General features: G+C 38.7%; 1 protein-coding gene across 2 annotated transcripts in view; it reads right to left on the minus strand.

Annotated features, from left to right (window-relative positions):
* The window catches only part of ATP8A2 (ATPase phospholipid transporting 8A2), an 860,692-nt gene extending 844,465 nt beyond the window's left edge, over positions 1-16,227 (minus strand). For both annotated transcript variants that reach the window (XM_056794696.1, XM_016421852.2), the window contains exon 1: positions 15,968-16,227. In XM_056794696.1, the coding sequence (XP_056650674.1) occupies positions 15,968-16,043 (76 nt within the window). In that variant the 5' untranslated portion in view covers positions 16,044-16,227. The remainder of the gene's footprint in view (positions 1-15,967) is intronic.
* Between the last annotated feature and the right edge of the window lie 1,148 nt (positions 16,228-17,375).

The raw sequence follows: 17,375 nt of genomic DNA on the forward strand, positions 1-17,375 counted from the left end.
AAGTTTGGCAGGGGGGCATCTGGATAGCTCAGTGGATTGAGTGCCAGGCATAGAGATGGGAAGTCCTAGGTTCAATCAGACACTTCCTAGCTGTGTGACCCTGGGCAAGTCCACTTAATCCCATTGCCCTAGCCTTTACCACTCTTTTGCCTTGGAACCAATACACAGTATTGATTCCAAGATGGAACATAGAGGTTTAAAAAAAAGAAGTAGTTTAGCAATAAAATGGAGGAGAAAGATAGGACAATAACCTGAAGGTGTATTGGGGTAAGAGAAAAATATCTTGGGATGGGACAGACTTGAGCATGTTTTTAGGTAAAAGGGAAGAAAACATTAGGGAAGAGAGGCACAAGAGAGAAAGGAAGCAAAGTTCTGATAGAAATGGGAGTAAAATGAATTCTGAGTCTCATTCTCTTCTGCCCCAGATGGAGGAATTAGACTTCAGAAGGACAAAAGGACCTCTTTTCCTCTGAGACAGAGGGCAAGAAGAGAAGTTTTGATAAGCAAAGTGGGGATTGTGAAATTCATAGTAGGTCTCAATCTAGTATACCTAAGTAGAAGGAAAGCTATCAGATGAGAGTGAAGCAGGAGCTGGTGGGACTAGGGCTTGATGATTGAGGAGTAAAGGAAATATTTGAAAGAGTCAATAGAGAATTTGATGGGAAGTAAACAAACCAATTAAAAGATTTCTGAACTATATTGAAAGCCCAGTTTGGGTTGAAATGACCTAGTCATCATAACTCTAACAATGCTTGGCAGCTGAGTCAACAGAAAAAAGAAAGCAGATGTTGGAGATGACTCCAGTTTGGCAAGTGGCACAATGGGACAACTGATACCATAGAAGCAGATGAAAAAGAGACTTTGAAACTTGATCAAGTTAACTTAACAAACTAGCCAGTTGCTGTATAGAAGCTAATCAGAGAGCCAGAAGAATAGTTCTTCGGTTTGTTTGGTAGGTATTATTGAGTACCAGACCCTTAGGGCTACCAACATTCAGTAGGAGGGTTGTGGTGTAAATTTGATGTGAAATTTAATCAACATGCAAGAGTAAAGAAGACTTAAAGTAAGTCAAAGAGAGACTTACATGAAGCTAATGATGTGGTTCAAAATATTTGGGCAGAGAGCTGATCCTATAGTAAGCTAAGGGAAATAAACCACTCTCAGACAGAGTTGCATAGTGCTCTCTTCTCTGAAGGTAAATTAATTCCTCTAGGGTACTGGTGTCTCATTTAGCACCAGGAAGAAGCAGCTTACCAAATAGCACCCTGGATAATAGTTTGATCACCCTAGTTTTCTGTATAATTAGACAATAACATTTAAAAGACTCATTATGGCTTCAGTCCTTGGTCCTCAGTACAAGTTGTTGATATGACAGCACCTTTAAAAAAAAGAAAACAATGAGGAGGGAAAAAAGTGCCTGAGCTACTCATTCAAAAGGTACCATGTAAATCATTTATTATTTTGTATATATTTATATAGGATCAAAGGATATAATATTTGTAAAGTTTCCACCTGGCACATAGTAGATCCTTAATAAATATTTATTCCTTTCCCCCTCCTCCTTAAGAGTCTCCTGAATCTCAGGTATATCTGCTTCTTAACATATAATATATGAAATATTGTTGCACCTATTTCACCTTAGCCCATAATTCTAGTCTGCTACTTCTCCCATCCAATATATTAATCATTTTCCCAAGCTTTCTGTCATTTGCAATTTGATAAGAATGCCGTGTCTACTTTTATCAAAGTCACTGATAAGAGAGCAGGGCCAAAAACACAGTCCCAGGTCACCTCAGTAGAAGTCTTCCTCCATGGTGGTTTTGGCCAACACTCCATGCCCCATGCCACCATTTAATATCCAGTGTTTTAGGAGGCAATGCAATGTTATCACTGGTTTGGTATGAGAGAGAAGAAAATTTAAAGAAACCACCAAAGAGCGGTTTCCATACTTGCAGAGAAACTCCTATGCAGTCAGGGACAGGGACAGACATGTGGCTGGACAGTCCTGCTTAATAGCCCTTATTGTAAGAAAAGAGATGTACTCTTGTCCAGACTAGCTGTCAGAATGGCTATAAGACAATTATTTTGGTTCATCCTGCTGCCACTTCCATATAATCTTACAAGGGACTTTAGCTCTGTATAATGTGCCATTTGCCCTCTCTCTGTGGTTGCCTCTGATGCTTATGGAGAAAAAACCCTAATGGAGAGCAGTGAGCTCACTTTTATTTTTAACGCATCTTAATGGTTGTTAACATTTGTTCTGTGCACTTTCACTGGCCTAAATGGATGTAAATAACATTTTGTACCTAGTGTGGTATTGACCATGGTTTATTTTTAGTGAGCGTAAAGATCCAGGAAGGAAAGATAAAGACCCAGCTTTGCTGGTTCCACATCCTCCCAGAAATGATTGGAAGCTTCTTAGAGAATAATTTTAATCTAATGCATTTGTCTGGACAAGCACCTTGGTGAAAGGAAGGTTTAAGATAAAAGACATGTCCCTAAAGTAAAATAAATCAATAATTAAATAAACAAAGCCATTAGCCAGAAGGATTATTAACCACCTTCATAATAGAATGTGTAAGCACTAAGGATGGAAATATTTTAAGGTGATAGTTTGGACTGGTGACTCACACCTGTAATATCTGCTATTGGAAGGCTGAGGCTGCTGGATCACTTGAGCTTGAGGCTTCTAAGCTGCAGTGGGCTAAAGTCAGTCAGGTATCTGCACTAAGACCAGTATCAATATGGTAAGATCTTGGGAGTCTGGGGACTATCAGTCTGATGAAGGAGGGACAAGCTGGATAGGGTCAGAAATGGAGCAGATCAAAATCTCCATAATGAGGGACAATGATATGGATGCATTCCTATCCTTGGAGTAGAGGAAAGAAGGAAGGAAGGAACAAACAAACAAAGGAACAAATGAAGGAAAAGAGAGGGAGAGAAAAGTAGAAAAAAATACCAATTGATAAATTTCAAATATGCACCTTCCATCAGTAATTATGATGCTCTTTGGTTTGCTCTTTTGTTCAATTCAACAACCTTTTATCCATTATCTATTGTGTTCAGAAGGCTATGGGATGAAAAGTTTAGATAAGACACAGTTGTTTCCTTATGGAGCTTACAAATCTATACTTGTCATTTCCTAAAACTGTCTGATGAGAGAAAAGGATGCTCTGAGTTGCATTTTTTCTTTGTTTTTTTTTCCAAAGCCCCTAATATAATATACTGCCTTGTGTGTAATAGGTCCTTAATATGTAGTTATTAATGAATGAATGTAAATTCCATTAAGTTCTGCCCTCTGTCAGGCCTCTTCTTTAGAGAATGGGACAAAAGAAAATTTGAAATAATTGGTATTTTTCAGTTCAATTACTTTGTGACTGTTGTTGTTCAGGATAAATCTCTAATGATAAAATCATAAGAATGTGGAAAAGGATAGGACTTTTAAAATATTTATTTCATTCAGACTCCTTGCTGAAAGCACTTCTAAAATATTGCCAATGACAGATAAAGCAACTTATCAAAGTAAATATATGACAGAGGTCATTATCAGTAAACCAATTAGTATCTTAGTACCCTCAAAAAAGATGATATATAAATTGGAGGAATGGAGAATAAAATCCACTTTCTCCCTTCCCGGGGAAGGGCAAAATACAAATCAAATGACTTAGTCAATTTATGTAAAATATGAATAGAGACTGTGGTCTAGAAAGCAAGAGACTTGGGTTCTAGGTCTAGCTCTTCTACCTAATATGATCTTGAGCAAATAAATTAAACTTTCTAGGCCTTATTTTTCTTGTCCATATAATGACAAAATTGGTGTGAAATCCTTCCAATTCTAACATTGTAGAATTCCAAAATTCACCCAGTATTTTGAAGGAACTTCATTACTCATTGAGGAAATTAAGGCTATTCACCATGATCCCCATCTACTCCCCTTCTCTTCATCTCAAACCCCTTTGACATCATTCCCCCTTTCTCCTTTTTTTTTCCAATCCCTGAAAAAGAGGCAGGCCTTCTCCTTGACAAGGCAAACTCCTTGATAGGTATCCTTGATTCTATCCCCTCCAGTATCTTTCTCTTTTTCTTTTTAAAAAACATCTCTTCTGTTATATCTTTTGGTTTCTTCCCTACTTCTCAAATATGTCCAAGGCTTTCTAATCCTTAAAAAAAATTTTCACTAGGCCCTACCATCTCCTTAAATTATATCCTATATCTCTTCTTTCCTCAGTCAAATTCCTAGGAAATTCTTTATTCTTATTGCCTCTGCTCCCTTTTACACTCACTCTTCTTTTTGCAATCTGTTTTCTAACCTCACCAGACAACTAAAACTGCTAGCTCCAAATTATCCAATAATGTCATTTTCAAGTCTCATAGAATATCAAGTCTAATAGAATATCATGACTAGTTTTTCCAATCTTCATATTTCTTGATCTATTTGCTACAGTTGATGCTTTAATCACTCTCTTCTCCTAGATACCCTTTCTTCTCTAAATTTTCATTTTGCTTTTCTCCCTGGTTCTCCTCCTATCTGCCTAATTACTCTTTCTTAATTTCCTTTGCTGGCTCATTATCCATATTGAATTCCTGACTGTGGATTTCTTAAGGCTCTGTCCTTGGCTCTCCTCTCTACACATACTCTCTCCTGATGACCTCATCAGCACTCATGGGAGTTAATTTTTATTTCTATGGAAATAACTCTCAGGTTCATATACTGTGGACTTTGCTTTATACAATAAATACATTCCAAGACCCTACTGTGAACTTTAGATTACTACACCCTACTTAGTCTAACAAAAATCAGGAAATTGTAAACTTTAGATTACTCCACCCTACTTAGTCTAACAAAATCAGGAATGTCTACACCCATACTTAAGGATTAAGTATTTAGGAAGATGGCCTATGACAGACATGTGCTGGCAAATGACAAATCAGAAACAACTGACAAATCCCTGGGCTGTCCTAAGTCAAGCCTAAGATATTATTGGTACATGTGAGACGCAAGAAAGTGATGTAAAACCGTCTATATATTTGGTGTCACTTCCTCTCTTGAGTCTCTTGGATGGTGGAGGGTGAAGAGGTGGCTGACAGCAGCTGGATGAGCATGTTGGCATCTTGGCATGGCAGCTGCTATTGTCCAGTTTTTAGTGGTGAGTTTTTCTTGATACCATATTGGAGTAAGCCTAGTAACCTAGTTCGGTAAGGCGTCTTCTCTGAGATCTCTTGGAGTTTTAGGCTGATTCTTTCTCTTTTACCTTCCAAACACTGTCCACTTAGAAGCCTCTAATCTTCTTCAGAAACCTTGTGGTAGAGGATTTTGAACTCCCCCTGGCACAGGCCAGGCAGGAGAAATCCTATACCCTCTCCCTCTCTCTTCTCCTTGATTTCTTCCCTATATATTGATTAAACCACCATATATTTCCAAACTGACTTGGGTATTTTTATTTAGGATATCCCCTGGCTACCAAAAATTAAATTTAGATTAGGTCACGACCCTAAATTTTCCTTACACTACATAAACTTTATTACTTAATAAGTAATTCTTATATAAATATGACCAGTTCTTTATGACTTTTCTTGGGCTTATTAGAGCTACCAACATCACTACTTTTATACTTTGGGGCCATTATTAATAACTAAGCTTCAAGTCCAAGTGACTAGAAGGATGGTGGAACTCTTGACATTAGTAGAGAAGTTTGGAAGAGAGGAACATTTACAGAAAAATATAATTAATTCAGTTTCAGACATGTAGAATTTAAGATGTCTTATGAGACATCCAGTTTGTGATATCTAGTAAATAGCTGGATTGAAAGACTGGAGCCAGAGACCAAGGCTGGGCAAATAAATCTGAAAGTCATCTGATAGCTGACTCCCAGAGAGCTGATGAGATTATCTAGCAAAATAATATACAGGAAGAAGAGAAGACAAGGACAGAACCTTGAGGACCCCCATACTTAGCAGATTAGACCAGATTGAAGATCCAGTAAAGGAAACCAAGAAAGGTAGGAGAAGAACCAGGAGAGGTTAGTCACAAAAATCAAAAAAGAAGAAAGTATCAAGGGCTGTAGAGAGTCAAGAAGGATGAGGATTGAAAAAAGATCATTAGATTTGGAAACTAAGAAATCATGAATAACTTTTAGGATTCAATTGATTAAAGAAGTTGAAAGCCAAATTGTAGAGTTAAGAAGAGAGTGAGAGGAAAGAAAATGGAAATACCTATTGTAGATGACCTTCTCAAGGAGTTTAGCAGAGATATGAGACAATAGCTATTGGAGGTGTATGAATCAACTGAATTTTTTTTTTCAACTGAGTTTTTAAGGATGGAGGACACATGGGAATGTTTGTAAGAAGTGAGGAAGCTGCCACTAGATAAGGATAGATTGAAAATAAGTGAGAGAATGGGACTAATAGGAGAATCTACTACAGAAGACAAAATAGAATGGGACCACTTGGATATGTGTATGTGTGGGTCATGTTGGCAGGGAGAAAAGCCACCTCTTTTGTGATACAGGGATAAAGGTAGAGAAAGTGGAAGAAGGCATTTGAATGATGTGAGATGAGGGGAAAGGTGGGGAAGAGAGACCTCTTGGTAAATGGTCTCAACTTTCTGGGTAAAATATGAGGCAAGGTTGTCACCTGATAATATGGGGGCTAAGTAGCCATAGGAGGCTTGAGGAGTAATGCAAAGATTTAGAGAAGTTGCTATGATAAATAGTGAGTTAATTAATGAGTTTATAAAAGGATTGCCTTATATTAGTAAGGGTCTAACCAAGATTATTTTATATAAATTTGTAGTGGACCTAGTCAATACAGTTTTGGGGTTTTCTCTACCTTTTTTCAGTCTCACTTAAGTATAAGTAAAAGCAGACCATGCCTGAGACTTGGTATAGCAAGATCTTCAACAAGAAAGGGGCAAGGGACTCAAGAGAAGAGGATACTTTAGAGTTGAACTGATTCAACAAGGGGTCAAGATAGAGTTGGAAGGAGAATAAGCACAGAAGTGATGGCCAGGGAAGGAAGTGAGTAGATCAGAGATAGGATAAAGAACAGGGTATGGGGATGCAAGATGGATTGGGATCAGATAAAAGAATTTCAGTTTATTCACATGGAAGTGGGGCACTTGTGACTTATGGCAAGATCAAAGATACAACTATTGTTGTGTATAGCTGAGGTAGGGTGGAAGAGTAGTTAATTTCTATTTACACACCATCTCTTGCATCTGACCTCTATCCTTCTCCTCACACAACCACCACTTTAGTTCAGGCCTCTCTACCTCTCACTTGGACTACTGCAAGGACTTCCTAAGTTGTCTCTCAGCCTAAAGTCTCTCCCCTCTCCAATCCAACCTCTACAAGCTGCCAAAATAATTCTCCTTAAGCACAGATCTGAAAATATCACTACCATACTCCATAAATTTTAGTAGCTCCCTCTTGCCTCTAAGATGAAATATAATCCCTTTTGATTTTACAGCACCTTACAACTCAGACTCCAACAAACTTTCCATCCTCATCATACATTACTCCCCTTCCCATATTCTTTTATCTAGACAAACTGAACATTTTTCTGTTTCTCTAACTTTTCATTGGTCATCACTCATGCTTAGAATGTGCTTCCTCTTCACTGCATCCCTACTTATTTCAAGACACAGCTCAAGCATGAAGTCTTTCCTGGTTGCCCCAAGTGCTAATGGACTTTTCCTCTAACTACTTTGTTTTTAACTACTTTATATTTGTTTTACAATAAATATAAAACCTCTATTCTGGAATAATAACAATTGTGAAAACATTGATCAACCAATATGAGATATCTGAAAGAGGGAAAAAAACAAAGGCCTGCAAAAAGTCATGAACTTTGTTAATTTCACCAAAAAGTGACAAACATTTCCTGACTTATGTACCTACTCTCTTCTCAATGAAATCTTTATAAGGATAATCTATACACAAATTGATGGCATACTGTGTGAGAGTATATGTAGAAGACACACAGGCTTTCACAATTTGGTTTTCATTTAACAATAGTAGTAGTAGTCTCTTGGTAGCCGAGGATGACGATTGTCTTCGTGCACTTTCATCTGTGATGTAGATGAGTGTGCGCAAAAACACTTGTGTGTGAAGGAGATTTAAGTGGAAAAGTCAGTGCACAGAGACAGTCCCACTCTCTCGGCGTTGGAAGCCTGGGTCCAGTGGCACGAAAAGTCGTTACACCTGGAGACTTCCTCAGCTGCATTGGATGGCCGTGTTGTCCTTTGTGCTCCAACATGCCCTAAGCACTCCACAGTGCTTTGCTGCGTTGCCCTCTCAGCCGTTGAACCTTCTTATTGGTTTCTTCCGTCTGTTCAGCCGAAGCAGTCTTCACATGCTGGCTGAGCAAAGCCCTGGTTCACCATGGATTGACGACCAGATGGCTACCCTCACAAGGTTTAGAGTACATAAGAGTAAATAATCCAAAAATGATTTGATTTAGAAATATAACATTTCTGTCAAGTCTCTTCCTAACTATGTTTGGATGAATCAATATATTAGGAGTAATTGTTATTAGAAATACTAGACATATAAGGTCTTTGTTGCTTATATCACTAAAACTATATCATAAACTCTTTGAGAATAGGGACAATGTCATATTTATCTTTGTTTTATCTCCATCAACATCAAGCATAGTATTTCACATAATAAGCACAAAAATATTTTTTTGAATAGCTATTATATATCTGTCAGTGAAATCTTTTTTCAGATTTCGACATTATATTGTGCTCCTCTTTTCCTAAAAGTCCCACAGTATAACTAAATTTTCATTCTACTAAGAGTATTAAAATTGAAGGCTACTGAATAAAAATCAGTCTTTCTTCTCAGAATATACATAGTTTTATGTATATTCATTTAACAATGGCCCATTAGAAATGACAAACAAGATGATCACCAAAAATCTGGAAAGACATATGAAATGATGTAAAGTGACATGAGAAGAACCAGGAGAATGTTGTACACAGTAACAGCAAAAAAGTACAAAGATCAACTGTGAAAGACAACTGTTATCAGCAATAATATCCAAGACAATTCAAAAGGGACTCAAGATGAAAAAGACTCTCCCTGCCGCCCCAGCTTATCTATTTAGCCATCTCTGAGGCTGGAATCCTGGACCTGGTCTTACTTTAAGTTAGAAAGTTAGAAAGGCTAAGACCTCTCTCTTATCTCTCTCTCTCTCTCTCTCTCTCTCTCTCTCTCTCTCTCTCTCTCTCTCTCTCTCTCTCTCTCTCTCTCTCTCTCTTTTTCTCTCTCTCTCTTTCTCTTTCTTTCCCTCTACCAATATTACTCTCTTTACTAATAAATGCTTATAAATCTGGTAATAAGCCTCCAGATCAATTTTTACTTATAACAAACTTGGAAAAAATAATTTAATCTTTCTGGGCCTCATTTGTATAATGAGGGAATTGCCTCTAAACTCCCTTTATGGCAGGGATTCTTAATTTTTTGTGTGTCGTGGACCTTTTTCAGAATCTGGTAAAGCCTGTGGATTCTTTCTCAGAATGTTTTTAAATGCATAAAATATATTAAAAAGATATAAAAAAGATTAAAAGGAAACCAAATAATGATAGAGGTGTTTGTTTGTTTTTTCCACAGACCGTCTGAAAGCTACCTAAGGATGCTTTTGAGTATATAAACCTCAGGTTAAGAATTCCTGCATTAGGATGATTTGGGAAAAATCTGGAAAGACTTACATGAACTGATGCAAAGTGAGCAGAACCAGAAGAATATTGTACACAATGACAGCAATATTTTTGAACCACAAATGACCTAGTTACCAGAAATACAGTGATCCTAGACAATCCCAAAGATTCATGAAAAATGTCATCTGCCCTCTGAGAAAGAACTCATGGTATCTAAATGCAGACTGAAATATTATATTTCACTTTCTTCCTTCTTTTTTTACTTGAAATCTCTTCCCAAAAAATTACTAATATGGGGAAGTGATTTATATGATTATATATGTAAAATCTATATCAGATCGCTTACTTACTTGGATATGGGGGAGGGATGAGTGGAAGTAAAGGAGGGAGGATAAAAAGGAGAGAGAGAAAATTTGAAACTCAAAAAGTGTTTTAAATGAATGTTGAAAAATTCTTTTTACATATAATTGGGAGCAAATAAATTTTTTAAATTTGCACCACATGTAACTTCACCAATATATTTTTAAGATAAGAGACACCATGGTATATTGGAAAGAATACTGACTCTGGAGTAAAAAAACCTGAGTTTAAAGTATGACTGACACTACCTGTGTATTCTTAGATAAGTCACTTAACCTCCATGGGTCTCAGTTTGCTCATATTCATCTGTACAATGTGAGAGTTAGACAAGGTGTTCTACGGGATTCCTTCTACCTCTGTATCTGTGCTCCTATGGATCAATCCAGAAAATTTGATTTTGAAATAGAGGAAGAAAAATCAATATTGTTGGAGGAAGAAAGCTGCAAATTCAATGCAAAGTATTTGTATGACTTCTTTATAGGTGTTTTAATTTTAAGGATTATGTTCTTTTCTATGTAACCTACTGATACTTAAATACTTATTAAAAATGTTTTATTAATACCTTTTAAAAAAGTATTCCTGTATCAGGGGGCAGCTAGATAGCACAGTGGATAGGGTGCCAGATCTAGAGTCGAGAGGACCTGGGTTCAAAACTGAACTCAGATACTTCCTAACTATTATGACCTTGGACAAATCACCCAATTGCTTAGCCCTTACTGCTCTATTGTCTTCAAATTCCTACTAAGAAGGTAAGGTTTAAAAAAGGGTTAAAAAAAGAATTCCTGCTTTATAGGCTCTGTCAACTTTCGAATTCAGTTAAGTCTTAATAAAGGCATCAAATTTCAGTAGAGATTTGAAGAAAAAGGCCAATGCAGGCCTAGCAAATTTAAGAACAAAGACACATTTGGACTGAGAGAACCTGGTCTGGAATCCCAGTTACTCTACATACTAACTTTGTATCCTTGAGGCAATCAATGAACCTTTTTGGGCTTCAGTTTCTTTATCTGTCAAATGAGTTGTAATAGATTATCTATAATATCCTTCCATCTCTAAATCTACGATTTTATTTACATTTAAATAGATAAAAATCAAGCCATAAGTAAACATAACTCTTTTTAGTCATTCCTTCTAATATATTTCCATTTCAGTGGAGTATAGAGTACATATAAGTTAGAACCAGATTGCAGAAGGTTCAATATCATACAGGAAGTTTAGACTATTCATTAGACAGTAAAGGATTTTGAGCTCTTGGACAGCATAGTCAGAGCTACTCTTGGAAAATCAGTAGGATCAACAGTGTGAAGGATGGGTTGGAGATGGAAAGAAACTAGGGAAGCTTGTTAGGAGGCTCTTCTTCAAGTTGGACTGACAAAATAATTTCAAAAGTCCCTTCCAATTCTAAGAATCCATAAGATTGATGTTGCTCATGTCCAATGGCCTTTATGATATTAAAAAGGAGGAAGTCATCTGTCTGCTTTTTAGAACAGTAGCTATGAGGAATGGGAAGCTAGATGGCACAATGATAGAGTGCTAGGCCTGGAGTCAGGAAGACTCAACTTCCTGAGTTCAAATCTGACCTCAAATACTTAATAGTTGTGTACCCTTATGCACATCTCAACCCTGTTTGCCTCAGTTCCTTATCTATAACATGAGCTGGAGAAGAAGATGACAATCCACCCCAAAATCTTTGTCAAGAAAACCCCAAATAGGGTCACAAAGAATAGGGCACAACTGAAAAATAATGCACAACAAAACCATAAGGAGGAATAGGATTACAAATAGGAGATGAAATTCCTTTCATGTTCCTCCTTGAACATTTCCTTTATCAATCCTATCATTAATATCTCCTTCATTATATTATTCTCCTCCTTCCACCACTGGAATTAGATGGAAAAATATTTGCAAGGTAAACTAGGTTTCTTAATGTTTTCTGAGAAGAGCAATTGTATATAGGTAGTAAATAGGCAACTACATTCTACACTAAAGCATTTTAGAGAGGCAAGGTGATCAATCAGTAGAGTCCTTAGTATCTCATTGGATTCTAAGCCCTCCGCACTGATTTTTGAACATAAAGAAAGGAGAGAAATGACAACAGATATGCTGAGTTCTCAGTCCCTGGGCTCAGGAATCAGTTAGACCTAATCTCCTAATCCCTTCTCAATGAATTTCAAACATGACAATGATGATAGTGATGATTTTGCTAACATTTATATAGCAAATCACTGTATGTAAATTATCTCATTTGATTCTCAAAACCACCCTCTGAAGTAGGTGCTATTATTCCTGTTTTACAAATTGAGGTGAAGACACCTGCCCAGCTGTAAAAATTAAAATTAGATCTCAAATAATAAAAAATGTTATATTTTAAGAAAGTTTATTAAATGATCATTAGAAATCAAGGAATAAAGAGGGTGCAAAATAAAAATAAAAACCATGTGCCCATGGCTGGTTAGCCATTTTACAATCCCCACCTTACCACCATCACCACTGATTGCTACATCATGCCAAAGAGGGAGTGGGAGGAGTTACTGACAGTTAAATACCAATAACATGGTCTTGCCAACATGGAGATGAAGGAGAGATTATAGGGAATTTTGGGAAATTATTAAGGACTTCGGGGGAATGAAGTCAAAGGTTCAAAATCTCCATTTATACACAGTGTGGCATAGCTTATAACTGTCAGAGGCAAAATGCAAACTCAGATCTTCCTAATTCCAACTATAGCTTTCTAAACTCCCCTGCTGCCATCAAAGTTTTTGGTGAATAGCATGAGCTTTGAAGAAAGGAGAGAAAAAAAGTAGTGGGGAGGCCCCATGCAACAGAAGCTCCTTCTGGAACCTGAGAAGGGCTGAGAGTAATTGGCCTTTCCACCAGTTAGTAAACAAGTCTTTAGTGAATATTTACCACATGCCAGCCACTGTGCTGAGTGCTGGAGATTCAGAGAAAGACAACACTGCCCCAGTTCTCAAAAAGCTCATATTCTAAGGGTGAAGGGGCAAGTGGCCTAAACTCTATTCTCAGCAAGAGTGTAAAGGGATTTCACACCTATATCTATTGGACTTTGCCTTCTTATACCCTGGGCTACACCTGGGAGATGAGATATTGATTCTTGTAGTTCTGTGATCCAGACCTGAGCTGGGGAGACTGTGGAGTTAGGGATGGCCATGGGATTAAATGGAATGTAAGAATATATTGATGCAATGCATTTATCTTTTATTACCTCTTTACTTAATCTAATTAAACTATTTACTAAAATAATGATGCTTTGTATAGACTTTTCATTGGTGAATGTGAGGGAGAAAGGCATTAGCCAAGCAGGTAAGGGAACAAGTTGAGAGATTTGATTGGTAGACACACAAATATCCTTAAATGAATATCAGAACTCAGCATCGAAGACATATGTATACAGGTGATGTACCAATGAGTAATTGTTCTTAGGGTCTTAACTGAGATGTAGAAGCAGCTGGATTAATACAGCACCCCCTTATGGATATATATACATATATATACATGTTTCAGAGAACTAAATGATCAGTAACCAAGTACATAATTTTGCAGCTAGCTCTAGTGATACACTAGTCTGTGATACACTTTTTCCAAAGGAAATGACACTCATGTTTCAGAAGATGTACAGCAGGAAACTGAAGTTTATCCATTGGTCTTATGCTATTGTAAGTTTCTCAAATAATCATTTCAAATAAGAGAATTTGTTCAAACAATGAACTGCCCAAATCATGGAAGTACTGATGCTTTTAGAAAGCAGTTCATGCTATTGATTTAAACCACTATAATGTATAGAACTGTCTGTAGGGGAATATCTACTAATAAAGTCATATAATTGCCTTCCATGAAAGTAAGGTGCAAGTCTTGAAACCTGAAAACAGATTAACTGAGCCTTGTTCTTTAGTTAAATGACTTGGATACAAAAATATAACCTCAATTATTCCTAGAATAAAAATAAACCTTATTTTTGGTGAACATAAAGTGTCAGAGATATCTAGCTTTGATATTCCCTTATAAATGTTTAAATATTTTATCAGTTTATCATGATTATTTGAGGAAGCCCCACAACTCAAGTGCTGCCATTCTTTCCAAATGTATCTGTTGTTGTTGTTTTTATTTCATTGTCTTCATTTTCCTACTAATTTAAAAAATGTAAATTATGACCACTGGAAAAGTCAGAATCTCAAATAGTCTATTAAATATTAAGGGGACTTCTAGGTTTGCAGGCTTTGATGCCCGAGACAAACATCTTTAGTGGTAGTATCAGCAGAGGACAGTTCATATTCATGATATTTAATACCTGAAGTATGAAAGTCAATTATATTTAGACATCTCTCTTCTCTATATAAAGCCTGGAATCAGAAAGCTAACAGCTTCCAAATGTAAAGAAGGTGCCTTCCTCAAAGCAAGTCTCTTCACAAGCCTTCAGGAAATTCTTAGCAAGATATGAATGTTTAAGTCATGCAGTGAAGGTCACATTTCAATTTTCATCACAGTGAAATCGAGATTACCCAAGGTCACAGGAAGCAGGGCAGCCTATTCTGCTTAACCATACAGGACACAGAAGGAACTTCTCCATAACTATAAACAAAAACAAACTATATGCTTATCAAGATTATAAGATTAGAGGTATCAAGGCATTAGCCTGTTATATCTAGATTGTAATGGATTAAAAATAAGAGTAACTCACTCACATGGTTCGTGACCAGATACAAAACACTTTGTATTGAGGAAGGTCATACACATAATAGTATAGATGAAGAAACTGAGACTAGAAAATAGAAAAGATCATTTGACTTGCCAAAGGTCACATTGCTATTGTATCAGAGTCAAAACTCCTCAGATTTTCTAACTTCAAGTTCAATGTTTTTTTCCATTATATCTTTTTTCTTCAAGTTATTTATTTAATTAATTTCAAATCTTTTTCTATGGTTACATGATTCGTGTTCTTTCCCTCTACTCCCTCCTCCCTCTTTCTCTCTCCTCCCTCCTCCCTCCTCGCTCCCATAGCCAACGAATAATTCCACTGGGATTTCCATGTATCATTTATCAAAACCTATTTCCATATTATCAATATTTGCAATAGGATATATAACTTAGTATCTTAAATTGCCCAGAGTTACACATCTTTACAATGTGTACACTATGAGCTCTTTGTGTTCAGTATACGCTTTGGCTGTCCTTCCAAATTTGGGGTTGAGTGGGTTTGTTCTGTTTAAGGGGGCTAGTTTGGGGGTTCAGATAGAAAGAAAATAAAACTGCCAGTAAACATTTTCAACCACTGGCTCCACCCCAACCCCAACAACACAATGCACAAATCAAGCAAACCTAGGAGAACCAACAGGCTTCACCTGCAGCCTGAAGAGGGTCCGGGGTTCTCCATACCAATTACAGCAATACCACCCCGACCTCAGAACCCTGGGCGCCCTTGGCTCGACAGCAAAACGCCGCACTGTAATTTAAGGAGTAGGCATATACACAGAGGCACCCCCTCTCACCCCATCTCTGCCCAATTTGCAGAAGAGGCAAAAAGACTGGTTCTTATCAGACTCCTTTCCCCCCAGTTACTATCCTCCACCATTAAAGAGGCAGCAGCTGTTATCTTGTGCTTCCCGGGTAAAGGGAGCCAAGGATATCTCTTAGACACACACTGGGCCTCTGGCCTGCTCTAGTGGAAGCAGAAAATGTCCATGAACCTAGATGTCCCAGGGAGGAGCAAGGGTGTGTCAGATAACAGCCTGGCACTGGTGGCCCAGTCCCGCCCACCCCTCCAGGCTGGCTGGTGCACTCCTCTGGTGCAGCCCCCTCCCCTAGCTCGGCCCTGCAGGCTGGTCCTTCCTTCTCTTCCCTCCTCCCCTCCCTCCCAAGGCAGCGCAGCAACCTCATCCCCGCCCCCCGCCCTCCGCCCCCCAACCTGGGATCGCCACCACCTCCCTGCCCTACCCGCTGACGAATGGATCTTCGATTTCCTCTGCAGAGACATCTTCAAAGCTTTGTCCAGGCCCGACGTGTTCGGCATTTTGCTCCCTGTCTGGGTCTGCCAGCGACCCGAATAGCATGCAGGGGCTGAAGAAGGAAAGCGGCGGCGGCTGCTTCTGTTGCGGCTGCTGGGCCGGACCCCTGGCCATGGACTCGCGCCGCCGCTGGCTAGTCTGCTGCAGCTCCCAATGCAGCTCCTGCGACCGACCGCCCGCCCCGCCGCGGCTACTGCGGACTCGGCTGGCCTCTGTGCAGCGGGCGGGGGTGGGGAGCAGCTTTGGCCGCACTCAGCTCCCGACCTTCCGCCCGAGCCTAGGGGGAAGGAAAGAAGATGGGAGGAAAGCAGGAAGGACGAGAAGAGGCTGGGAAACGGAGATTCGGGCTAACCTTGGGAGCTAAATGTTTCCTTTAGTGCGGGCCATGGACAAGGACGAGTGGGCCGGGGTGACATGAGGTTTGGCCGTGGACTTTGGCAAAGCTTTGGAGAGCTTCCTTTCACATACACCCACACCCACATGCACTTACGTCCCCAGGATCTGTCTGCCGACCTGTCTTAATCTGTCAGCCTGCCTATTTGTCTTACACTCTTATCAGTCTGTTTGTCTGCCTGCCTGTCAGTCTGTCTTACTGTCTGTCTTCTCTACCTGCCTGTCTTTCTTCTTGTCTGTGTGTATCTTACAGCCTCTCTGTCAGTCTCTTGTCCTTACTGGCCATCCATCTGCTTTCCTTTCTCCCTGCCTCCTTATCTAGCTATCTGTCTGTATGCCTGCCTGCCTGCCTGCCTGCCTTTCCCTATCTCTTTTATCATATTGAATTCAGGGGATATTTTGCTTAGGATTCAGCAGAATGTCCCTCCACCCTTTATTCATTCCCCTCTTCCGTACCATATGTATATCTGCCTGGGGCATGTGTGTAGATTTTCTTGTGTGATCTATGTGCAAACTCTGGAGGCTTTGGTATGTGTTCCTGGTATACTTATGTTCCTGGGAAACCTTGAAAGGCACACGCGGCTCCAGTTTTCCTCACTGGTTGAAGCTCAGCTAGACTTTAAGACTGTCTCCATTTCTCCAGTTGCAGAAGCTGTTTTGTTTGCTTGTCTTTCTTTGTTGATTAAAATATAAGGGTTGCTGATAGCCTCAGCTGATTGGTCCAGGTGCATTAATAAAAAGGCTGAATTTCAAAGGGAAGGTTAAAAATAAGACAAATTAACATTCTGTTCCTGTTAGAGTCTTATCCTGTTAAAGGCCTGAGTCAACAGGTAAAACCTGTACTGTTTGGTGCTACTATTACATTTTTAGTTTGCATCTAGGAAGACAGGAGTCTTCAGAACCCAGCACAAAAGGAAAGAAAAAAAAAGACAAATGTTCCCTTC

This window comes from Monodelphis domestica, chromosome 4 (assembly GCF_027887165.1).
Source record: "Monodelphis domestica isolate mMonDom1 chromosome 4, mMonDom1.pri, whole genome shotgun sequence".
NCBI classification, from domain to species: Eukaryota; Metazoa; Chordata; class Mammalia; order Didelphimorphia; family Didelphidae; genus Monodelphis; species Monodelphis domestica.